At 37.2% G+C, this 27,417-nt stretch overlaps 1 protein-coding gene across 1 annotated transcript in view; it reads right to left on the bottom strand.

The window, feature by feature from the left end:
* Positions 1–242: 242 nt before the first annotated feature.
* The window catches only part of KIN (Kin17 DNA and RNA binding protein), a 77,128-nt gene continuing 49,953 nt past the window's right edge, over positions 243–27,417 (bottom strand). Inside the window, exons 8-13 of the mRNA XM_077169460.1 lie at positions 17,232–17,361; positions 15,389–15,439; positions 8,156–8,224; positions 5,604–5,703; positions 4,106–4,206; positions 243–572 (exon numbers count right to left, since the gene is read on the bottom strand). Coding sequence (XP_077025575.1) covers positions 510–572; positions 4,106–4,206; positions 5,604–5,703; positions 8,156–8,224; positions 15,389–15,439; positions 17,232–17,361 — 514 coding nt within the window. The 3' untranslated portion in view covers positions 243–509. The remainder of the gene's footprint in view (positions 573–4,105; positions 4,207–5,603; positions 5,704–8,155; positions 8,225–15,388; positions 15,440–17,231; positions 17,362–27,417) is intronic.

The following is a 27,417-nucleotide window of genomic DNA, read 5'->3' as shown; positions in this document are numbered from 1 at the left end:
GACGAAAATCCCACTAAATATAGATAGTGGTGATGGTTATACAATTCTGTGAATACATTAAGATTCCCACTGAACAGACACTTTAAATGAGTGAACTGTATGATATGTAAATTATCTCACTAAAGCTGTTATCATATTTATACTTTAAATTTACTCCTGAAAATATAAATTTTGAGTATGTGAAGAATTTCCTTTAATTATATGATTCTAATTTGTCTTGTATAAAACACTTTACAACAGCATATTTTTAATAAAGATTTTAAAAATCATCAAGGAAATATTACAAAGGAAACAAAAATAATGAGAACAAAATTACATAGTTTTGATACTTCATAAGACATAATTACAGTTCTATATAAGTTTACCTAAACAATTAGATAGTACTATTTAAATAAATCCACTTGTTTTATACAAAAGAAACACCCTAACACAGTAGAGTATGATAATGCCTTAGAGAACACCAATTTGATGCTTTGGAATTTTAATGTGTTGTTAACAAATTTTCAAACTCAGGCAAGTTTAGAAATGTCTTCATACTGAATTCCTTCAACTCTGCGTCCTTTCAAAGGGCCCTACAAATTAAAAGAATAATTTTAATTCTTTAATTTAATTTAACGTTTTGTAAAACGTTAAAACACACCTGTACTTAAAAAGACATGAAAATGACACCACCCTATGGATACAAATATCTTTTCTATCTCCTTAAAATACCATTAAAACAGCTAACATTTCTATACTTATAGAATGCTAAAAACAATCTACAGCATTATCATTAGGATCTACCACATTTTCTTCAATACTTCAATTTGGAGAGCCTATATTAATAGACAATGTAGTAGAGACTAAATATTCAGTATCTCCTCTGTGGCTCCTTTCAGCGTAGCTATTAAGATGGAGCTCAGCCACAGAGAACAGAAGGCCTGCCACTTACAGGCCTGGCCACAATATCCCCACATAATCCACTGTGCTCACTCCCTTTGGTCTGTTGATGCACAGAACCATGGTGATCACAGAACCCATGGGTTGAAGATGGCAGGGTCACAATTTGGAAAGCTCCCAGATCCATAAATCACCACTTAGAAAAGAGCCACTTCCTAATCAAATACATTCATTTTGGACTTTTCAAATGAGAAGTTACCTTCTATCACATTTGTGCCATTATCAATTTTGGTATCTCATTTTTGTAGCAAATATCATTATTTTAAGTAATACAGATATTCATACTTAAACATTGTGATAGTTACGTTGCTCTATATTACAGAAAATGAGTCCAACTTTTCATATATTCTATTCTTCCCTCCATATCCAACAAAAAGGGAAAGGGGAAACTTGACTAATAAAAAGACATTGCATTGGGAACAAATAACCAGTTTCTGAAAGCTGTTACACTCTGGGAACACAGAGGTTAAGAATTTGGGCTCTAGAGCAAGAATGCCCAGGTCCACATCCTACTTACAGCAGGTGTCTAAACCTCTGTCTGCCCAGTTCCCTAATCATTTCAGTGCTCCACAATCCCTAATAGGGATAATAATAGTATCTACATCATTGGGCTGTTGGGCAGAATAAGGAGTTAATACACATAAAGTACTTAGAATAATACCTGGAACATAATACAAGCATGAGCGCAATGTTTTAACTCTTACTAAACCTGTTGTTTAAAACTTGAAACCTTTATAATAGGAAAGATGATGACGACGATGATGACCACAATGATGACTCTAACCCTGGACTGGGATTTATTATACTTTTTTACTGAGAATCATACTTTCATATTTTCCCTTAAAAATGTTTTTTAAAATGTCATTTTTTTTGGTATGCTGTATGGCAGGGTCACATGTCATTATTTTTCCATGTGAGTTTCCCATCATTGAGCACCATTTGTTGAATTTTTGTTTGTTTTGCTTGTTTGCTAGTTTTGTTCTGGGGGAAGTGCATGGACCGGGAATTGAACCCAGGTCTCCCACATGGGAGGTGAGAATTCTACCACTCAACTACCCTTGCACTTCCCCTAAAATGTCATGCTTTTTAATATATAATAAAGACCTCATTTAAAGGAAGTAAGTTCTCAGATACAGCATGACCTAGATTGAATTTTTCATAATCCCATTTAAAGGTCTATGTTCAATTATACTTTTTTGATAAAAACTATAAATCTGGGAAATAAGAAAGAAGCCAGAGATTTGGGGTCTTAGGCAAACAGCTAGAAAGCTGAGGGTATTTTTGAATAACATATTAGTATAATAAAATCTATTTAATGAATATGTAAACTTCAAAAATTATAATAACTGACATTGAAGTGTAAGATGCCAGAAATGATATATAAAATAGCAGAAGAAATCACTTGAAAAGTTCTTATGTTTTCAGGCAATGACTCGAGGAAAATATGAGGATAAACAGGACTGACAGACACACGTACATACAAATACACAATTTTTCATGGGGGCAGGCTGCAGAAAAAGAAAAAAAAAAACCAAAATATTAGCAGGTGGGCTTTCTCTTCCAAAGTACACTCTGTATTGCAATCAGCCAGAAAGGCTTTTTATGTGGACTTGCCTGCAAGTTCCTAGTGCAGTTGTATAAGCAATTAATTAGAAAGAAAGATGAAACTGGGTTTTACAGTGAGGGAGGTAAGAAATGAGCTCTTGACCAAAGTCTTATAAAACTGTGAACCAAGGATAATTTCTCAACTAAATTGAGAATATCTTCAAAAGTAATTAGCTCTTTTTGTGCTTCCCTTAGAGGATAACATGAAGTCGTGTCTAAGTTTGATAGTATTAAATTAAAAAGTAAAGAATAATCAATCCATCAAGGAAATACAGGATTTTTCCAAGACCTTATACTGATATGTGCTAGAAGAAAAAAAAATTGATTGCATTAAAAAAAAACAACTCAATGTGTTAACTGAGACTGATAAAACTCCTCATTGCGAGGTCCAGTTCTCTTTCTTTCCCCTTATATGTTAGTCAGCAGTTTCTAGGTAAGTATTTTCAGTGTCAGGGGAAAAAAATGCTCAATTTATTTAAATGTGAATTCTCACAAGTGAGGATCTAAATCTTTTTTTTAGAAAACTGTCCTGAGACACATTCAAAAACAGGTTCATGGATGAGTTGAGGGGGCTTCTGAACTCCCTAAGCAAGCACATAAAATTTAAGTGCATTATTTTGGAGAAAGTCCAAAATTTTCCCCAGACTGTGCAAGAGATCCATGACCTCTCAAAATACTAAAAATCACTGCACTGGAGATGAAAAATCCTGTCATTTAGAAATAAAGACATAATATAGTATGTTAGAGTTTTAGAACAAATTAGACAATTAGGAAAAAGGTAAGTTTCTAATCTTTCCTTCTGAAGACATCTTAGGCCTTACTGGGTTCACTCAGATCTGTCAGGAACAGGAAGTTTTAAGTCAATAAACAATTTTACTTATATTTCAAAGATCCTTAACTCAATTATTTTATTGATCTCTGTTACCTTAAAATCTTTATGAAAGAAGGTGGGAAATTTAATTTAAAAACAAAATATTGAACTCAGTGGTTCATTCCCCATTAACTATAACTAAACTTCCCCCACATTTTTCACTCTGTCAAACTGAGTTTTATATTAAATATGTGGAGGGAAAAAGTCAGGATATATAACTTTACAAATTATATGAAATTTTATACAGTAAAAAAGACTTGGAAAATAAACAGACCAAAATATTAATGGGGGCTTTCATACGGCTGGGAGATTATGGGTAATATTTTAAAGTATTCCTATTAAATTGTATTTTTCAGGTTTTATGCAATGAGCATGCATTTCTTTTGTAATGAGAATACAAAATCAGTTTGGCAATAGCAGAGTCCTTGGAGAAAATAAATTTGTAGGTTTTCAAATAAGAGGAAAAGTGAACAAAAAACTAAATTCTAGGGCAGTGCAAAGGTGGCTCAGGAGCAGAATTCTTGCCTGCCATGCCAGAGACCCAGATTCGATTCCTGGAGCTTGTTTATGCGAATAAAAAAATAAAAAGAAAAACAAAATGCTAAAATAAAACAAAGACCAAGCAAACGAAAAGGAAGAATGCTCATTTTTAAAGCACTTTGAGAAGTTTATCTTTGTGTAAAAACTCACAGTTTCAATGACTATAGTAGCTGAAAAAGTCTTCTCATTGATGGATTCTAGAGTACCTTCATTTCCTCTGTAGCCCCCATTTAGAACTAGAATTCTTTTTCCTACAATAAAAAATAATATAAAACTTAATGCAAATAAAACGTCCACTTTTTCTTCAATATTTTACAGAAAAACACAATTACAGTAAATGAACGTAATTTAAAAACCTTCTCTTAGAAGTTCTTCCTCATTTAAAAACAAATATTCTAAAGTATAGCTTGCATATGCTTTGATTACTATAACATTACAAGCCTCCTCATTTCTTTCATTTATTTGTTAAACAGATACATTTTAATTTTAGATAACAAGGAGTCTCAAGGAAATGCTTAGAGTCCAGAAAAAACCAGAAAAATGTTAGCTTACTTTCATCTTAACTTTTTAAAATTTGTCAGATGGTTTTGCAGTTTCATAAAAAATTTAAAATATAGCTACCCTCTGATTGAGATAAGAAATCATACGTCCATACAAAGACTTGTATATGAATGTACATAGCAGATAGCCAAAACCTGTAACAACCCCAATGTCCCTCAAAAGGTGTAGGATAAACAAATTGTAATGCTACTCAGTGATGAAAAATGGCTTTTGATATACATGACAACATGGATGAATCCAAAATAATCGTGCTTAGTAAAAGACGTCAGATTAAAAAAAGGAAGACTCATGGCATGATTTGTTTTTGTAAATTCTAGAAAATGAAAACTGATCTATATTGACAGAGAGCAGAATTATGGTGGCCTGGGGACAGGGGAGGCAGGAGCGGAGTGGGGGGGGGAAGGACTATAAAAGGGAAATGACTGTAGTGATGATTTCATGGGAGTCTTCACATGGTAAAACTTAGCAAATTATATACTCATACATGGGCAGTTTACTGTGTATCAGTGATATTTCAATGAAGCAAAAAAAGTTTAAATTAATAAGATGGGTTTTATGGGGGGGGGAACAGTGTGAGGAGGGAGAAAATAATAAAGGAATTAAGCATAAGCCTTAGAGACTAACACTGTCACTACATAAGCAATAATGCCCCACGAATATTTTGGGTCAGAGGCAACATCCTAACCAAAGCAGTGTACTTGGAGATGTATAAGAGATGTACCAAAATTGGCAAAGACGATTAAGAGAAAAAATACAAAGCACAGACTTTTACATTACTGTCCCAGATAATTAAAACAAATATGTTAACTGCAATATGAATGATTTTTGTCCATATATTTGTGCTTTGCTTCAGTTAAAAAAAAAAACGTATTTTACGGAGAGAAAATACTATGCCACAAAACAGCTTTATGAGAGGGCTGATCTGCTACTGAGTTACCTGAAGTCAAAAAGGTATCTGTTACACTGGCAATTATAAGAGGAAACTTCTGTCCATAACATCAAGTCATACCAAAAAAACCATAGCGTTAAAAATGGAATCATACATTTTGATGGCATATATATTAAATGGTGGGCAAAAAAGATTTACCTGGTGCTGGTATTACTGTTTCTAAATGAGTCTGGTCAAGTTTCAGCTTATCTCCAGAATCGATCATCTTTACAACAGCTGTATATTTGTCAATTACTTCCTGCCATATAAAATTAATACTATTATAACAGAAAAAATAAATGAACAAAAATTCAAAAGGGCAGAAATAAATAGAATGAAAACAAATGGAACTCCAATCAAAAGATGAGTCAACTCCTTCTGAAAGTTGCATTATTTTCTAGATTCCATATACCATTTCTCAGTCTATGGTTCTCAAAAAAGGAGCTCAATTTAAAGCTTAGTTAAGGTTTTCATCTGGAAAGAAAAAGACACTGATGGTTTTAGAATAAGAGTTTAAAAAGTACATAGGGAGAGGGATAATTTTGCTTAGCTTAAAGTACAGTAGAAGGGTAATTCGTGCATGCACAGGCAGAGGGCTAGAATGAATTATATTTAGGAAAAGAAAAGGAAGTAAAAGACTGTAGTACTGATACAGATTTTTCAAATCCTTGGGCAATTTAGAAAATGCTTATAAGAAAACAGGGGCGGAAAAAAAAAAAAAAAAAAAAATGAAAACAGGGGCGTAGACTGATTGCTCTTACAGCAGTCACATTTAGTCTGGAGTGGTACTTATCATTTTTGGATTTTGAGAGGCTGTGTTATATATGTATAACCTGGTATTTAGAGATAAGAATGTCAGGAATAAGGTAATTCAGAATAGAGGTGTAAGGTTCAACTCTTTGAAACTAAAAGAAGAAAGGTTCATTTTGTCCAGAACCTAAATTTTCTATAGTACATAATTTAACTCAAACTGTGTGGATAGATCATTTAAACAATCCAAACACTAGGATCCCAGAATAAGAATGAGGGATTTTAATCCTGTATAGCTTAATGTAATGCCTGGAAACACCCCAGAGTATATTAAGCACATAATCAAAAAGTATTGGCAAAGTCCTTCGAGGGTTGGGAGAAAAACATGGACCTATTAAACTTTACCACCAGGGAACCCCAGATAGTGTGTCAAACACCAGGGATACCCAGATCAGGGGATACCTTGATCTTGAGGCTTGCTCTTGTGAAGCTTATGTATATATTAGAAAAGCTTAGCCTACCTATAGGCATGCCTAAGAGCTACTTCTGGAGGACCTCTTGTTGCTCAGATGTGGCCTCATTTTCTTTAAGCCTAATTCTGTGAGTGAAACTGTTGCCCTCCCCCTACATGGGACATGACATCCAGGGGTGAGTCTCCCTGAGATATGGGAGATGACCCCCAGGGATGAGTCTGGCCCTGGCACCATGGAATCAACAATGCCATTCTGACCAAACGGGGGCAAAAAAGTGTAACAAATAAGGTATCAGTGTCTGAGAGAGTTCAAATAGAGTTGAGAGGCTACACTGGAGGTGACTGTTACACAAGCTTCAGTTAGACATTGCTACCTACCATAACTTGCCAAACCCCAATCAAAACTATTCCACCAATCCTAAAGGACACCTAGGGTGATATATAAGATTCTATGAAGGTTCCACGCGCTGGGGTAACTTCCCAGAAACCTACAACCTCCAGATGGGTCCCTGAACCAGATAAGTCCTGAAATGCAGAGAAGCCAGACTCTCCAGAACATCAACTAGTTCTATCCCCCATCCCATATTATCAACAGCCCCTTCCAACATGAAAAAGTTAGAATGGTCATAGCCCACATACCGCTAAAGAGTGGAAGAAAGATCAAAGGTGATAGTGGAGTTATACAGAGAATGTAGGGTTTAACAAATTGAGTATGACAGCTGAATCATTACATTGATATTTCTTTTAGTCTCCAGTATTTTAGAACAGCTAGAAGTAAAAACCTAAAATTATGAAATTGTAACCCATACCAAACTCTGAAATCTGTTCTACAACTAATTGTTGCAATGTGTTTTGAAATTTATTGCGTTTTGCATATATGCTATTTTTCACAAAAGGGGGGATAAAAGTCGATTGTGATGATAAAAAAAAATACATATATATATACCGTCAAGCCTCCAGTGTTCTAGAGCAGCTAGAAGGAAAAATCTGAGATGAGGGAATGGTAACCCATAACAAACTCTGGGATCTGTTCTTTAACTACTTGTGGAAGAGTGCTTTGAAAATTACTGCTTTTTTTTTCCTTTGGTTTATATATATTTTATATTATACAATAAAAAGAGTTAAAAAAAAATCCTAGGGCAGCCAAAAGAGTCTGTAAAGTAAAACACAAGAAAGACATTGGCGAAATACTGGGACGTAACTACTATCAAGGCATGTACACAGTTCTCTTTTCAAGAAATGACAATGGAATGCCAGGCATATTATTTGTCAAAGAAGAAAAGAGGTCAAGGTCAAGTATAAACTAAGTTTGGAAATGAAATGTTTCTTCATCAATTCTGAATTCAGCTATAGCTTTTTATAGAACCATCAAGAGCATTAGCTTTAACACTCTTTTTTACTAGGACTTCATTTTCAAGGAATCAAAATAGCTTCCCTCAGCCACCCACCAGCTTTTCTCACAAATTTCATTATAGCTTTATGCCCTTACCTTAACAATAGCTTTTTTCTTATGATATTTCTCTCCAAGTTTTTTGGTCACAATTTTCACAATAATTTCCTAGTAAATAACAACACAAAAAAATGAAGATAAAAGGAAAGACAATTATTGTTTCCATTTTATTCTTTCATTTTAAATCACATTCATCAAAAGTCATAGTAAGATGAAATTGCTCTGCTAAATAAGAAATTATGAGGTTTTAAGCCTTTCCAACAATGGTAAAACATTTCCTTTGTAATACTTTATTTCTTCTTTCTCCTCTTTTATTCAACACAATTACCAAAAATAGAGTATATACACTGGCTGCTTTTTATACTAAAAGTTTCTGGAAACCTATGATTTTTATCTATAAAATCTCAATTCTATTAATTCATGTCCTTCATACATAGCGTCTTTCTCTTTCCATTCAAGGAAGTGAAATGTGCTAAGAATATCATACTGTTGGTATTCACTGTTGATAAAAACTCAGATCACAAGAGTCGCACTAGGAAATTACAAGGAACTGAAGTCTTTGAGCTTTGGAATGACATTTTTCACAATGTTATTTTCTCGTTATGATGCTTTTATTTTTGATACAGACAGGATTCCTTTAGCCTAGCTCTAGCTAAAAGTATTTTCTTCTGAGCATCTAATTCTCAAATAGGAAAGAAATAAAATCTAGCTTGTTTAATATTAATGAATTTTGAGTTCGCTTCTTTATCATTGTTTTCCTGATTTGGATTAACTTTCTAAAGGCTGATAATGAAAATTAAATTGCTTGTCTTATTGCTATGTTGGCTACAGTGATGCTTGTATTTGCTACTTCAAGTGAACAAAACAAAGAGGTACAAGAGAGTCACAAGTACTTCATTAAACCATGCTAAAAATTATATTAAGAAAAATTTAGTAAGAACTTTGAGAGGAGGATATTTAAGAGTAGAAAGACATCTTCAAGAGAAGACTTAGCTCTCTTCTTATTCTTAAGCCTCTACTGTACTAAGACTTTCTAAATGAAGTAAATTAATGCCAAAACAGCTCTTTCTGATTTAGCCAGAGTATCTCTGGGCTAAATCTCTCATAAGCTTCATGGGTTTACACTCTAGTAATGCAAAGACAACTTATCACAACATGGAACTTACTGACCCTTGTCCACAACAGATATGTTCAAAATATTTATTTTCTGAGTTTAAAAAATAAAGCCCTACAAGTCTATCTTGGTGGACTGCTGGTTATTTTAACAAACACATTGCCCACCTCAAAATAAGAGACATGTTGAGCTGCTAGGGCACTATTAACGGATTCTTGCTTTTAACATAATAGTGAGGAACTATAAAAAATCAGAATATTTTTTACACAAGAAAATTATCAGATATAAAATTAAATTTAATTGAAAATATTGTCAATGGGAAGAGAATTACAGGACTAATTAAAATTTGGAAAGACTTTGCTTCTACTTTTTTGGTTTTATGCTTGCTTTTTCCCTTTAAACCAATGGTGTTTAACCAGGGATAACTTTGGAAGCTTAGTGAAAACAAGCATTTCTCCCCAGAAGACTGGACTGGGGTAGTAGCAAAACACATGCATTTTGAAAAAAATGTCTCCAGAAAATTCTGAAGTACATTCTGGTTAAGAACTATTACTTTAAGCCAAATTCTTGGTTATATTTTCATAAACAATATACAAAACTATTAATATTCAAATACCAGCTACTCTGACAGGGAAAACAAAGCACTAACAAATAGTTCATAGATGTTTCTTCCCTACAAGTCTCTACTAATTTTATAAGAAAGAAAATTAGATTTTTTCATTCCATGAAACTTCTCTCATGTTTACAAGGACCTAAACTTCTACTCATAGATCAGGGAATCAGGCTGACTAATGCATATCAGGAGGCACTACTGTTTAGGAGTTGGGAATGCAACCTATAGAATCAGACTGCTAGGAAATACTGGCTCACCATTTACTAAATGGCCTTAGGAAAAATTATATTACTTTATGTCTCAATTTCCTCACCTATAAAATGGAAACAATAACAATAAAATTATCTTATAGGACTGCTATGTGAATCAACCAAAATAATTCATGGAGAGCTTATTTTTTATTTCCAAATATTTCCATATTAGAGGATCTATTTCATGATCCTTCACATTTTCACTGGGTAGAAATGTTACCAAATGTTTAAGGTCAAAAACTAAAGTTTGGTAGCTAAATTATGTTCAAGCAGTGGCAGAATGACTGAAGACTTGAATTAGAACTTTGAACTTCTTAACCTTTAAGGTTATTATTAGACTTTTTTCTCAAATCAAAAATTATCTAAATGATACACAATGTTTCATCCCCCAATGTCATTAAGAATAACTAAGGAGCTTCAGGGTCAAGATGGCGGCTTAACAACCGGCGCATTTTAGTTCGTCCTCCAGAACAACTACTAAATAACCAGAAACAGTACAGAACAGCTCCCGGAGCAATGATAGTGATCGGACACACAGTGTACCCCAGTCTGGACCAGCTGGACCAGTTGTGAGCACCCCCCAGAACTGTGAGTTCCCAAAGCTGCAGGAGACAGTGCCCCTCCCCCACAGGACACTTCCCAGAGGGGAAAGGAAAGGACTTTAACAGCAGCAGGGACTGGGCACAATCAAACACCAATTGTGGAACTAATTAACAAATTCTGACTACTAATAGGCCCCCAGCTTAGGTGAACCTGATCAAAGCGGAGGTTGCTCATTTTCTGCCCCGGCACCAAGGGGGCAGGACTGACAGAAAAAGGGGGAAAAAAAAAAAGGACACAGAGGTTTTTGTGGCTGTGTATCTACAAAGGCTTGACTGCCTCTGGATACAGCGGCAGGACTTTTCAGGCTGCAACTGCCCCAGGCACAGGCAGAAGTGAGCTCTTTTGGGGGCTTATCTGGAGCTTGTGCCTTTCCCAGGGGAGGGGTGAAGCCCCACCCAGGTGGAATCCCTCCATCAGGAATTCAGACACCAGGGCTTGGTAATTTGAAGCCATTAAAACCAGCCTACAACTTCTCCTCTGTCCCCACCACCACCCCCCCCAGCAGGGAGAGTCTGCCAAAGTTCAAGGTACCGCATCATATGCTGGTGGGACCTGCAGTCAGACAAGCGCCACATACTGGGCAGGATAAGAAAAACAGAGTCCAGAGACTTCACAGGAAAGTCTTTCAACCTGCTGGGTCTCACCCTCAGGGAAAACTGACGTAGGTGACTCTTTCCTGCTGATAGGAGGCCAGTTTGGTCTGGGAAAATCTGGCTGAGGTCTATAAAATCTAAGTAGACCCTCCTAAGTGTGTGGAAAGGCACCACACAAGCAGGGTAAGAAACAAGAAAACAAGAACTGAAAAATTCTCCTCTGTTAAACAAAACTTAAGCTAAAGATCCAGATAAAGCTGACCACAATGTCAAAGAACAGACAGACAACAAATTCATCCAGCAAGAAAACCCCAGATAAAAGAAGGGAGAGTAATCTCCAGAATAAACTAATTAAGGTAATTAAATGCCTAGACGCCAGCAAAAAATAACAAATCACACTAGGAAAACTGAAGATACGGCCCAGTCAAAGGAACAAACCAACAATTCAAATGACATATAGGAGCTGAAACAATTAATTCAGAATGTACGAACAGACATGGAAAACCTCATCAAAAACCAAATCAATGAATTGAGGGAGGCAAGGAAAGAACAAAAAGAAGACTTTCAGAAGAAAGTCTGAAAAAACAAATCACAGAACTTATGGGAATGAAAGACACAGCAGAAGAGATGAAAAAAACAATGGAAACCTACAATGGTAGATTTCGAGAGACAGAACATAGGATTTCTGAACTGGAGGATGGAACATCTGAAATCCAACAGGAAACAGAAACTATAGGGAAAAAAATGGAAAATTATGAGCAGGGACTCAGGGAATTGAAAGACAATATGAAGCGCATGAATATACGTGTTGTGGGTGTCCCAGAAGGAGAAGAGAAGGGAAAAGGAGGAGAAAAACTAATGGAGGAAATTATCACTGAAAATTTCCCAACTTTTATGACAGACTTAAAATTACAGATCCAAGAAGTGCAGCGTACCCCAAAGAGAATAGAGCCAAATAGACATACTCCAAGACATTTGATAATCAGAATGTCAGAGGTCAAAGAGAAAGAGAGGATCTTGAAAGCAGCAAGAGAAAAACAATCCATCACATACAAGGGAAGCCCAATAAGACTATGCGCAGATCTCTCAGCAGAAACCATGGAGGCGAGAAGACAGTGGGATAATATATTTAAATTATTAAAAGAGAAAAACTGCCAACCAAGAATTCTATATCCTTCAAAACTGTCCTTCAAAAATGAGGGAGAAATGAAAACATTTTCAGACAAAAAAATCACTGAGAGAATTTGTGACCAAGAGACCAGCTCTGCAAGAAATACTAAAGGAAACACTAGAGACAGATACGAAGACAGAAGAGAGAGGTGTGGAGAAGAGTGTAGAAAGGAAGACTATGAGTAAAGGTAAAAAGAAGGAAAATTAGATATGACATATAAAATCCAGAAGGCAAAATAGTAGAAGAAAGTACTACCCCTGTAGTAATAACACTGAATGTTAATGGATTAAACTCTCCAATCAAAAGACATATCTGGCAGAGTGGATTAAAAAACAGGACCCATCTATATGCTGTCTCTACTCAAAGGACATGAGGCCAAGGACACAAATGGACATTTACACACCAATGTTTTTAGCAGCAATATTAACGATTACCAAAAGATGGAAACAGCCAAAATGTCCATCAACAGACAGTTGGCTAAACAAACTGACATTTACATAAGATGGAATATTATGCAGCTGTAAGACAGAATAAAGTTATGAAGTATGTAACAACATGGATGGACCTTAAGGACATTTTGCTGAGTGTGATTAGCCAGAAACAAAAGGACAAATACTGTATGGTCTCACTGATATGAACTGACATTAGTGAATAAATTTGGAATATTTCTTTGGTAACAGAGACCGTCAGGAGATAGAAATAGGGTAAGATATTGGGTAATTGGAGCTGAAGGGTACAGATAGTGCAACAGGACTGAATATAAAAACTCAGAAATGGACAGCACAATATTACCTAACTGTAATACAATTATGTTAAAACACTGAATGAAGCTGCATATGAGAATGATAGAGGGAGGAGAGGGGGCATAAAGAAATCACAAAGAAAGATAGATGATAAAGATTGAGATGGTGTAATCTAGGAATGCCCGGAGTGCATAGTGATAGTGACTAAATGTACAAATTTAAAAAACGTTTTTGCATGAGGAAGAATAAAAGAATGTCATTACTGCAGTGTGCTGAAAATAGACGGTATTTAATATTTTAACATTTCAACTAATGTGTGAGACTAAAGCAAAAAATGTTTATTTGATACAAATCTATACTTTGACTAGTGCATCTCCTAATATAACTTATGTAGATAGTTGACTGAACACCTTAAGTACATGGAACTTTGTATAGGACATGAGATTTTGTTGGTGTGTCCAGGTGATGCCCTGATGAATCCCAGAGTGATTTGATCAGTGAGTGGAAAAGCATTTGCAAAGTCCCCTTCGGGGAATGGTGAGAACGGGGGAAAACTCAACTTCCCCAAGTTGAATTCTTGATATTTTCACAAGCAGTGTGGACAACTAACGCTATTGGCTGAGCCCCCAATCTTGGGGTTTGTTCCTATGAAACTTAACCCCACAGGGGATAGGTCAAGCCTACTTAAAATTAAGCCTAAGAGTCACCCCCAAGAGAACCTCTTTTGTTGCTCAGATGTGGCCTCTCTCTCCAGCCAACACAGCAAGCAGACTCACCACCCTCCCCCTGTCTACGTGGGACATGACTACCAGGGGTATGGATCTTCCTGGCAGCGTGGGACAGAAATCCCAGAATGAGGTGAGATTCAGCATCAAGGGATTGAGAAAAACCCTAGAATGAGCTTAGACCCAGCATCAAATGATTGAGAAAACCTTCTCGACCAAAAGGGGGAAGAGGGAAATGAGACAAAGTGTCAATGGCTGAGAGATTCCAAACAGAGTCCAGAGGTTATCCTGGAGGTTATTCTTATGCATTAAGTAGATATCACCTTGTTATCCAAGATGTAATGGAGAGGCTGGAGGGAACTGCCTGAAAATGTAGAGCTGTGTTCCAGAAGCCATGTTTCTTGATGATGACTGTATAATGATATAGCTTTCACAATGTGACTGTGTGATTATGAAAACCTTGTGTCTGATGCTCCTTTTATCTACCTTGTCAACAGATGAGAGGAACATATGGAATAAAAATAAATAATAGGGGGAACAAATGTTAAAAGAGATTTACTTTGAAATGCTAGTTATCAATGAAAGGGATCAGTAAGGGGTATGGCCTGGAAATTTTTTTTTTTTTCTGTTTGTTATATTTTTCTGTTGTCTTTTTATTTCTTTTTCTGAATTGATACTAATGTTCTGGGAAATGATCATGATGATGAATATGCAACTATGTGATTGTGAATTGCTGAGTGTATGTATTGGGAATGTTTGTTTCTTGTAATTTTTTTAATTAATAAAATTAAAAAAAGAATAAGGCACTTGAAAGTTTTATAAAAACTTCACATTTCAGTAAGTTCAAACAGAGCATTAATAAGTAATAATTTAAAATAATAAAAACAATAAATAAGCAATAAAATATAAAACATCCTTGCATTTGTAAAATTAAAACCTGCTTTTTTTCCTACATAGTACCTAATAGATATCCTAAGTTCAATAAGCTAGAAGTTGAAGATGAATACCATGACATTTACAATTCTACCATTTATTCCCATTTCTGAAAACATAGCCCTTCATCTTATAGCAAAAAATAATAAAAATAATTTCAGACTTCCAAAATACATATAATTATGATACTCAATTCAAGGTGTCCATAAACTGATTTATCACTAGACTCAAGGCCTAAACATGAAATAACTCTCCAATATAGGTGAAACCAATATTAAAAGATCAAATAGGGGTAGAATGCTTGCCTGCCATGAGGAAGACCTGGGTTCGATTTCTGGCACACATACCACCCACACCCCCCAAAAAACAACCAAAGGATTATATGGGAAGGAAGTTCATTTAAGTTATAAATCTATTTATATAATTTACATATATTTGAGAAATTTAGTTATTTATGTCAAACACTATTTAACTCATTCACTTAAACACAGATTTGGGGCTTAAGGTGCTCCAGATGCAAACTTACGGGCTGTAACCAATAGTCTGTTCTGGCACTTCTTTTCTTTTCTTCTTCAATCTATAGAACACATAAGATATTCATAAAATTCTCTGTAAAATCCTCAATGTATTTCAAATGCCATTATATTAAGCAAAACACTACCATAAAAACACTGATACTATAATTTGCTGATAAATACAGATAAGAGTTATTTAAAACTAATTTTTGATTTTTAAAAAATTCAGAATTAAAACTAATCCAAAAACCTCTAAGCTATTCTCTTCCTGCCTCTTCCCCTGTGACTATGATGAGCTAAAAATGTGATGTATTTCACAGACAAAAATTATCATACTTAATATCAAGGTAGCAGAGCATAGTTTATGAGTAACAGTCCGGGGTAATTTGAAACTGTTTGATAATAAAAGGGATCATGAATGAAGTTGAGGAAAAATACAACCAAGAGAAATGTAACTACAAGGGTGGCCAAAAGAAAAATGTGGTGTCTAGCCATGATTGCCACCTCTGATGTTATTTACTTTCTCAACTAACCAAAGTTAACCCTTGGTTAATTCTAAACTTCATTCCAAATCTTCCAATTTCAAATGTGAAAAAATAGTAGTCCAAATATACCATGTATTATATTCAAAGCAGCTGGGTCCGGATTTCTATTCACTTTGAATTCATGGCATATAAGACCCTCTGTGGTTATGCCCCTATTTCTTACTCTAACCTTATCTCCAACCACTCTCCCCTCCCTCCTCACTATGCCTGTCAGCAAATTTCCCTTCAGATCTTCATTACAGTCAGGCTCTTTTCTGCTATAGCAGCTTTTCACAAGCATCTCCCACTCTCATACCTCCTCAGCACTTAGCATTCTATAATTACTTATTTATTCATTCACTTGCTTACTGTATATTTTTCTCACTAGAATGAAAGCTACATGACAATGGGAACTGTTTCCTCCATCTTGGACCTTGCACAATGTCTAGCACATAGTAGCTACTCAATTAATATTTGTTAAATGATTGAGGGATAACATTCCACAGTGTACTCTTGTATTATACTCTAAGCTTTTTAGACTGACCTCTATTGCATGAACACTCGGTAATGGGAGAATGAATAATTAAGGAAGAGGACTAGGGAAACTAAAGAAAATGATCTTAAAGGCAGAAAAGTTAGCTTCATTTATTTATTTATTCTTTCTCTTCTTCTGTAACTCCTCTTCTCTTTCACTTACTTTATGAATTCAACGATAAAGGCTACGTGTACAAAGGGAGAAAGGAGTATTTTAAGAACTTTCTGCACAACTACTCTACAGTTTCCAGTAGATTTAGAGCCAAAATATGGCCCCAACCCAGATAAGCAGATTTTCAGTCTTGGCAGTTTTATTAAGCAAATTAGTCATCAGGTTAAATTTAGCCATCAGGATAAATAAAAAGATTTCATTGCCTTCTCTTACTACCTAGGAGGGATGAGTGGGAGATGCAATAGATTCTGAGGTTAGAGGAAAAAGATCTGAGGAAGGAGGGGACCCATGGAGGGTCCCAATCACAAAGAACCACAGAAGGTGATAAAAACTTTCATTTCTACCTTCAATTATCAACTTCTATTTAAACTCTACTGACCATAACTGCATCGAGAGTTACAGTGACAGCACTTTAGGCTAGAAAATAAACCTATGTGGAGGGGGCATCAACTCTATATCTTCAGATGGAACTGTAGCTAGACTTGTTAATCCTAAAATAATATATACAAATTTTTATAATTTTATGTTAATCTAAAAATTGGAAATCTATTTAATTTTCCTAAGGTTTGAATTATGTCATTCCTCTAACTGCTAAAGATTCAATAGTCAATCCCTAAACCATACCTCCATGATTTCATCAAGTGCAGATTTCTTTTTCTTCTTTTCTTTTGATTGCGCTGAGCTATGGGAAGACTCTTTTCGTTTCACTGATGCCGCAGACCCTATTGTCATCAACGCATTTGGTCCCAATGAACTGATGGAAAGAAAAACTACCCATTAGCAAAAACTATGAGCAGATAAATGCTTCATAATATGCAATACTAACCACATAAAATAAATTTACTACATGACTAATACACAACAGATCAGTCAAAACAATAAAGGACATGTCTATATTTCCTACAGGACTATAGCTATTATAAGTATGGTAAGAACACGTAAGCCTTCCTGACTTTAACTCTCTACTACCTTCTCCTCACTCCTTCAGGGAATGCTACTATAATTAGCAGAGCACAGTGTTTATAGAATAGGCTTAGTGCCAGACAGATCAGGGTTTGATTTGAGTCTAGTTCTACTATGACTACAAATTATTAACTTCTGTAACTTTCAGTTCTTCATCCAGACAGAGTCTATGCTAAAAACCACTCTACTAGTTACTGTAGACACATAGTAATTGCAAGGATTAAGTTAGATGTTTAGAAAATGACTGGTAGACGTCTATCACATTACTTTCAGTTGTTTATTGACAGCAAAAAACAAACATATTGATTGTTTCTCACTCCTAGGAGCTGGCAATATAAATTTGACATTCTTTTGCCCCAATATAAAGTTGCTGCTCAAAGATCTGCTCATGTTCACAGCACATCCTATCAGCTGGGTGCCCACGGATCAGTGCACCAAACTCTTAACCCCTGTACCACAACCCCTTACTCCGCACATGTCCACACCCTTGCCCTACTCCCCGGCATAGCATCCTGCTCCCATATCTGGCAGTTACTCACTTTTGCATCTGTGCTATAAAGCCTACCCTGTGCTACATGTACCCCTGCCCCAAACCCTGGCCCCCATGCCTGAATACCTGTGCCAGAGCCCCACCCATCCAACATCACCCACCCCTGACCCATGTCCTGCAACCCCCATGACCTCTGCCCTGCCCCTACACACTTGCACATCTGCATCTCAAGCCCTCTGAAGCCCTCCACCTGAGCAAAGAAACACCCACGCCCTGCCCTTCCTGTGCCCTGACCTCTGGGCCACATACACCACACCCTGATACCAATGACACCCATATTCAACATGTCGACACATATCCTGGCTGAGAACCAGCCCCCGTGCATCTGCTCAGCACCCCCATCCACCTCCCACTGTGTCCCCAACACTGGGCTGTGCTCCTGCATTCCAAGGCCTAGCTGAGCTGCACCTAGTCCTCACAGCCCCCGCACTGCACTTCCACAACCCCTCACCCTGTACTCCAGGATCACAGGTGCCAGCATAGCATCCCAACCCTTGGTTTATCTGTGCTGCAACCCATCACTGAACTGTTCTGCCCCGCATCCTGCTTCACATCCATCCTGCAGATACAAAGCTTTAGCCCACTAAAGGAAATCAATGCCCAAAGTAACCCTATCAAGTGATTTACATGCCTCAAAGGCAACACAAGATCACTAAGCATATCATGATGCAGACGCAGACATAGCCCAGCCTAATGACCAAATTAAAATACTGGAAGAGACAGAATTTGGAAGACTAATCAAAGATGCTCATATAACTACTGAATAAAATCAATGGGATGGCTAATGACAAAAAGGAGATAAAAAAGACACTAGAAAGCATAAAGGGGAATTTGAAAGAATATATAGAAAAAATAGCAGATATCACAGAGATTAAAGGTACAGCAGACTAAATAAAAGATATATTAGAAACATGCAACAGCATCTTTGAAGAGGTAGAAAAAAAGAATAAGTGAAATAGAGGACATGGCAACTGATTTTGAACACAGAAAAGAGAAAATGGCAAAAAAGATGGAAAAATTTGAATTGCATCTCAGGGAAATAATGGACAAAACAAAGCACACAAATATAAAAATTGCTGGTATCCCAGAAGGAGAAGAGTAAAGGGCTAGAAAGATAAGTTGGGGATATAATGGGGTAAAACTTCCCAACCCTTATAAAGGACACAAATTTGCAAATCAAAGAAGTTCAATGAACTCCAAATAGGATAAATCCAAATATGCCTTCCTCAAGACACATACTAATCAGTCTGCCAAATGCTGAAGAGAAGCAGAAACTCCTGAAAGGGGCAACAGCAAAACAATCTACTACCTACAAATGAAATGAGAAAGGCTGAGTTCGGGCTACTCAACTTGGTACTATGGAAGTGAAGAGGCAGTGGTATGATATATATATATATATTTTTTTTTCAGTTTCATTCAGTGTTTTAACATGATTACTTTACAATTAGGTATTATTGTGCTGTCCATTTTTGAGTTTTTGTATCTAGTCCTGTTGCACAGTCTGTATCCCTTCAGCTCCAATTACCCATTATCTTACCCTGTTTCTAACTTCTGCTGGTCTCTGTTACCAATGACATATTCCAAGTTTATTCTCGAATGTCGGTTCACATCAGTGGGACCATACAGTATTTGTCCTTTAGTTTTTGGCTAGACTCACTCAGGATAATGTTCTCTAGGTCCATCCATGTTATTACATGTTTCATAAGTTTATCTTGTCTTAAAGCTGCATAATATTCCATCGTATGTATATACCACAGTTTGTTTAGCCATTCTTCTGTTGATGGACATTTTGGCTGTTTCCATCTCTTTGCAATTGTAAATAACGCTGCTATAAACATTGGTGTGCAAATGTCCGTTTGTGTCTTTGCCCTTAAGTCCTTTGAGTAGATACCTAGCAATGGTATTGCTGGGTCGTATGGCAATTCTATATTCAGCTTTTTGAGGAACCGCCAAACTGCCTTCCACAGTGGTTGCACCCTTTGACATTCCCACCAAGAGTGGATAAGTGTGCCTCTTTCTCCGCATCCTCTCCAGCACTTGTCATTTTCTGTTTTGTTGATAATGGCCATTCTGGTGGGTGTGAGATGATATCTCATTGTGGTTTTGATTTGCATTTCTCTAATGGCCAGGGACATTGAGCATCTCTTCATGTGCCTTTTGGCCATTTGTATTTCCTCTTCTGAGAGGTATCTATTCAAGTCTTTTTCCCATTTTGTAATTGGGTTGGCTGTCTTTTTGTTGTTGAGTTGAACAATCTCTTTATAAATTCTGGATACTAGACCTTTATCTGATATGTCATTTCCAAATATTATCTCCCATTGTGTAGGCTGTCTTTCTACTTTCTTGATGAAGTTCTTTGATGCACAAAAGTGTTTAATTTTGAGGAGTTCCCATTTCTTTCTTTGTTTCTTCAGTGCTCTTGCTTTAGGTTTAAGGTCCATAAAACTGCCTCCAATTATAAGATTCATAAGATATCTCCCTACATTTTCCTCTAACTGTTTTATGGTCTTAGACCTAATGTTTAGATCTTTGATCCATTTTGAGTTAACTTTTGTGTAGGGTGTGAGATATGGGTCTTCTTTCATTCTTTTGCATATGGATATCCAGTTCTCTAGGCACCATTTATTGAAGAGACTGTTCTGTCCCAGGTGAGTTGGCTTGACTGCCTTATCAAAGATCAGATGTCCATAGATGAGAGGGTCTATATCTGAGCACTCTATTCGATTCCATTGGTCGATATATCTATCTTTATGCCAATACCATGCTGTTTTGACCACTGTGGCTTCATAATATGCCTTAAAGTCCGGCATCGCTAGACCTCCAGCTTTGTTTTTTTTCCTCAAGATGTTTTTAGCAATTCGGGGCACCCTGCCCTTCCAGATAAATTTGCTTATTGGTTTTTCTAATTCTGAAAAATAAGTTGTTGGGATTTTGATTGGTATTGCATTGAATCTGTAGATCAGTTTAGGTAGGATTGACATCTTAATTATATTTAGTCTTCCAATCCATAACACGGTATGCCCTTCCATCTATTTAAGTCTTCTGTGATTTCTTTTAGCAGTTTTTTGTAGTTTTCTTTATATAGGTTTTTTGTCTCTTTGGATAAATTTATTCCTAGGTATTTTATTCTTTTAGTTGCGATTGTAAATGGGATTCGTTTCTTGATTTCCCCCTCAGCCTGTTCATTACTAGTGTATAGAAAAGCTACAGATTTTTGAATGTTGATCTTGTAGCCTGCTACTTTGCTGTACTCATTTATTAGCTCTAGTAATTTTGTTGTGGATTTTTCCAAGTTTTCTACGTATAGTATCATATCGTCTGCAAACAGTGATAGTTTTACTTCTTCCTTTCCAATTTTGATGCCTTGTATTTCTTTTTCTTGTCTAATTGCTCTGGCTAGAACTTCCAACACAATGTTGAATAATAGTGGTGATAGTGGACATCCTTGTCTTGTTCCTGATCTTAGGGGGAAAGTTTTCAATTTTTCCCCATTGAGGATGATATTAGCTGTGGGTTTTTCATATATTCCCTCTATCATTTTAAGGAAGTTCCCTTGTATTCCTATCTTTTGAAGTGTTTTCAACAGGAAAGGATGTTGAATCTTGTCAAATGCCTTCTCTGCATCAATTGAGATGATCATGTGATTTTTCTGCTTTGATTTGTTGATGTGGTGTATTACATTAATTGATTTTCTTATGTTGAACCATCCTTGCATACCTGGGATGAATCCTACTTGGTCATGATGTATAATTCTTTTAATGTGTTGTTGGATATGATTTGCTAGAATTTTACCGAGGATTTTTACATCTGTATTCATTAGAGAGATCGGCCTGTAGTTTTCTTTTTTTGTAATATCTTTGCCTGGTTTTGGTATGAGGGTGATGTTGGCTTCATAGAATGAATTAGGTAGTTTTCCCTCCACTTCGATTATGTTGAAGAGTTTGAGGAGAGTTGGTACTAATTCTTTCTGGAATGTTTGATAGAATTCACATGTGAAGCCATCTGGTCCTGGACTTCTCTTTTTAGGGAGCTTTTGAATGACTAATTCAATCTCTTTACTTGTGATTGGTTTGTTGAGGTCATCTATTTCTTCTTGAGTCAAAGTTGGTTGTTCATGTCTTTCCAGGAACCCGTCCATTTCATCTAAATTGTTGTATTTATTAGCATAAAGTTGTTCATAGTATCCTGTTATTGCCTCCTTTATTTCTGTGAGGTCAGTAGTTATATCTCCTCTTCCATTTCTGATCTTATTTATTTGCATCCTCTCTCTTCTTCTTTTTGTCAATCTTGCTAAGGGCCCATCAATCTTATTGATTTTCTCATAGAACCAACTTCTGGCCTTATTGATTTTCTCTATTGTTTTCATGTTTTCAATTTCATTTATTTCTGCTCTAATCTTTGTTATTTCTTTCCTTTTCTTGGTTTGAGATTAGTTTGCTGTTCTTTCTCCAGTTCTTCCAAGTGGACAGTTAATTCCTGCATTTTTGCCTTTTCTTCTTTTCTGATAAAGGCATTTAGGGCAATAAATTTCCCTCTTAGCACTGCCTTTGCTGCGTCCCATAAGTTTTGATATGTTGTGTCTTCATTTTCATTCGCCTCTAGGTATTTACTAATTTCTCTTGCAATTTCTTCTTTGACCCACTTGTTGTTTAAGAGTGTGTTGTTGAGCCTCCATGTATTTGTGAATTTTCTGGCACTCCGCCTATTATTGATTTTCAACTTCATTCCTTTATGATCCGAAAAAGTGTTGTGTATGATTTCAATCTTTTTAAATTTGTTAAGACTTGCTTTGTGACCCAGCATATGGTCTATCTTTGAGAATGATCCATGAGCACTTGAAAAAAAGGTGTATCCTGTTGTTGTGGGATGTAATGTCCTACAAATGTCTGTTAAGTCAAGCTCATTTATAGTAATATTCAGATTCTCTATTTCTTTATTGATCCTCTGTCTAGATGTTCTGTCCATTGATGAGAGTGGGGAATTGAAGTCTCCAACTATTATGGTATTTGTGTCTATTTCCCTTTTCAGTGATTGCAGTGTATTCCTCACGTATTTTGGGGCATTCTGGTTCGGTGCGTAAATATTTATGATTGTTATGTCTTCTTGTTTAATTGTTCCTTTTATTAGTATATAGTGTCCTTCTTTGTCTCTTTTAACTGTTTTACATTTGAAGTCTAATTTGTTGGATATTAGTATAGCCACTCCTGCTCTTTCTCGTTGTTATTTGCATGAAATATCTTTTCCCAACCTTTCACTTTCAACCTATATTTATCTTTGGGTCTAAGATGTGTTTCCTGTAGACAGCATATAGAAGGATCCTGTTTTTTAATCCATTCTGCCAGTCTATGTCTTTTGATTGGGGAATTCAGTCCATTAACATTTAGAGTTATTACTGTTTGGATAATATTTTCCTCTACCATTTTGCCTTTTTTATTATATATATCATATCTGACTTTCCTTCTTTCTACACTCTTCTCCATGCCTCTCTCTTCTGTCTTTCTGTATCTGACTCTAGTGCTCCCTTTAGTATTTCTTGCAGAGCTGGTCTCTTGGTCACAAATTCTCTCAGTGACTTTTTGTCTGAGAATGTTTTAATTTCTCCCTCAATTTTGAAGGACAATTTTGCTGGATATAGGAGTCTTGGTTGGCAGTTTTTCTCTTTTAGTAACTTAAATATATCATCCCACTGTCTTCTAGCTTCCATGGTTTCTGCTGAGAAATCTACACATAGTCTTATTGGGTTTCCTTTGTATGTGATGGATTGCTTCTCTCTTGCTGCTTTCAAGATCCTCTCTTTCTCTTTGACCTCTGACATTCTAACTAGTAAGTGTCTTGGGGAACGCCTATTTGGGTCTATTCTCTTTGGGGTGCGCTGCACTTCTTGGATCTGTAGTTTTAGGTCTTTCATAAGAGTTGGGAAATTTTCAGTGATAATTTCTTCCATTAGTTTTTCTCCTCCTTTTCCCTTCTCTTCTTCTGGGACACCCACAACACGTATATTTGTGCGGTTCACATTGTCCTTGAGTTCCCTGATACCCTGTTCAAATTTTTCCATTCTTTTCCGGATAGTTTCTGTTTCTTTTTGGAATTCAGATGTTCCATCCTCCAAATCACTAATTCTATCTTCTGTCTCTTTAAATCTGTCATTGTAGGTATCCATTGTTTTTTCCATCTTTTCTACTTTATCCTTCACTTCCATAAGCTCTGTGATTTGTCTTTTCAGTTTTTCTATTTCTTCTTTTTGATCAGCCCATGTCTTCTTCATGTCTTCCCTCAATTTATCGATTTCGTTTTTGAAGAGGTTTTCCATTTCTGTTCGTATATTCAGCATTAGTTGTTTCAGCTCCTGTATCGCATTTGAACTATTGGTTTGTTCCTTTGACTGGGCCATATTTTCAATTTTCTGAGCGTGATCCGTTATCTTCTGCTGGCGTCTGGGCATTTAGTCAGATTTCCCTGGGTGTTGGACCCCACAGGTTGAAAGATTTTTCTGTGAAATCTCTGGGTTCTGCTTTTCTTATCCTGCCCAGTAGGTGGCGCTCGTGGCACATGTTTGTCTACGGGTTCCACCAGTGAAAGTTGCTGTGGGTCCTTTAACTTTGGAAAATTCTCGCCATAGGGGAGGTTCGGCAGCCGAAGCATCTTGGAAGAGTGCCAGCCGGTCCGGGGTTCCAAACGCGGGGAGGGTCGCCGGCCGCCGCAGCACGGGAGAGCGTCTGACCAAATTACCTAGTCGGCCTGGGGCGCCAAGCGGGGCGGGAGGGCACCAGCTGTCACAGCCCGGGAGAGTGCACTGTTCCCAGCCGGACCGGGGAGTCACGTGTTTGGAAGGGACCCCCCAGTCACTGTTCTCCGCAGTCTGGGGATTTCCGACCCAACTCTCTCAGTTGGTCCGGGGGGCCTCGCGTGGTGGGGGCGCCAGCCGCCGCGGCCCAAGGTGACCACCTGTCCAATTCTGCCAGCTGGCCTGGGAAGGAGGAAGGGAGGGACTCCAGCCGCTTGCCGTCCCACCCAGGAAAGCCCGCGCCCCTCGGTGATCTCACCGGAGCTGGTTCCCCCAGACAGTCAGCCGTTCCAGGATGGGGTACGCCGTCCCTTTGATCTCCGTCGTGGCTCCGGGAGATGCTCTGTGTTGTCTACACTCCCCCAGTAGCTCTTCTGGAGGAGGAAAGGTGAGGGTGGCAAGGCTGTCGAACCGGTGGTGGAGAAGTTGGTGAAGGCGGAAGAGAGGAGAGGAGGGCGGGCGGGTCGGCTGCTGCGGGGCGTGGGCGCCGCGCGGCGGGCCGGCGGACAAAGAAAGAGGGGAGAGGAGGGCGGGTGGGTCGGCTGCTGCGGGGCGTGGGCTGGTATGATATATTTAAGATACTGAAAGAAAAGACTTTCAGCCAGAATTCTATACCCAGCTAAATTATCCTACAAAGCTGAGGGAGAGATTAAAATTTTCACAGACAAACAAATGCTGAATGAATCTGTCGACAAGAAACCAGCTCTAGAATAAATACTAAAAAAAAGACAAGAGAGTGAGGTCTGGAACAGGGCACAGAACTGAAGAGTATCAGTAAGGGCAACTTAAAGGTTAAAAAGAGAAAGATGGAAAAGAATATATAGATCTCATACATAAAATCCAAAAGACAAGATGGTAGACTCAAAAAATGCTTTCACAGTAGTAAATTTCAATGTTAACATACTAAAGTTACCACTTAAAAGATACAGATTGGCAGAATGGATTAAAAAATATAATCCAGGAGAGTGACCAGATGGCAGCTTAGCCAGGTGTGGGATTTAGTTCATCCTCCAGAACAGCAACTAAATAGCCAGGAACAGTACAGAAAAATTTCTGGGGCCACGTCAGTGACCAGACACACAGCGTACCCCAGTCTGGACCAGCTGGACCGGCTGCAAGTCCCCCCAGAACCCATGGAGAGTCTGCTGAAGTCAAAGGTACCACATCACCTTATGCTGGTGGGACCCGCAAGCAGACAAGAGCCACACACTGGGCAGGACAGGAAAAACACAGAGTCCAGAGACTTCACAGGAAAGTCTCTCAACCTGCTGGGTCTCACCCTCAGGGAAAACTGATGCAGGTGACTCTTTCCTCCTAACAGGAGGCCCGTTTGGTCTGGGAAAATCTGGCTGGGGACTATAATACCTAAGTAGACCCTCCTAAGTGTTGGGGAAAAAGACACCATACAGGAGGGTAAAACAAGAACTGAAAAATTCTCCTCTGTTAAACAAAACTAAGCTAGTGGTCCAGAGTAAGCTCAACTGAATGTCAAAGAACAGATAGACCACAAAGTCATCCAGCAAGAAAATCCTAGGTAAAAGAAATGAAAACAATCTCCAGAAAAAACTAATTAAGGTAATTAAATGCATAGATACCAGCAAAAAATAACGAATCACACTAGGAAAAATGAAGACATGGCCCAGTCAAAGGAACAAACCAACAATTCAAATGAGGTACAGGAGTTGAAACAATTAATTCAGAATGTTCGAACAGACATGGAAAATCTCATCAAAAATCAAATCAATGAACTGAGGGAGGATATAAGGAATGCAAGAAATGAGCAAAAAGAAGAAATCGAAAGCCTGAAAAAACTAATCACAGAACTTACGGGAATGAAAGGCACAGTAGAAGAGATGAAAAAAAACAATGGAAACTTACAACGTCAGATTTCAAGAGGCAGAAGATAGGATTAGTGAACTGGAGGACAGAACATCTGAAATCTGACAAGCAAAAGAAAATATAGGGAAAAGAATGGAAAAATATGAGCAGGGACTCAGGGAATTGAATGACAACATGAAGTGCATGAATATACATGTTGTGGGTGTCCCAGAAGGAGAAGAGGAGAGAAAAGAAGAAGAAAAACTAATGGAGGAAATTATCACTGAAAATTTCCTAACTCTTATGAAAGATTTAAAATTACAGATCCAAGAAGTGGAGCATACCCCAAAGAGAATAGATCCAAATAGACATACTCCAAGAGGCTTACTAATTAGAATATCAGATGTCACAGAGAAAGAGAGAATCTTGAAAGCAGGAAGAGAAAAGCAATCCATCTCATACAAGGGAAGCCCAATAAGACTGCGCAGATCTCTCAGCAGAAACCATGGAGGCAAGAAGACAGTGGGATGATATATTTAAATTACTAAAAGAGAAAAACTGCCAACCAAGAATTCTATATCCAGCAAAATTGTCCTTCAAAAATTAGGGAGAAATTAAAACATTTTCAGACAAAAAAATCACTGAGAGAATTTGTGACCAAGTGACTGGCTCTGCAAGAAATAATAAAGAGAGCA

Source organism: Tamandua tetradactyla, chromosome 7 (genome assembly GCF_023851605.1).
Source record: "Tamandua tetradactyla isolate mTamTet1 chromosome 7, mTamTet1.pri, whole genome shotgun sequence".
NCBI lineage: Eukaryota > Metazoa > Chordata > Mammalia > Pilosa > Myrmecophagidae > Tamandua > Tamandua tetradactyla.
This window is presented reverse-complemented; position numbering and strand designations above follow the sequence as displayed.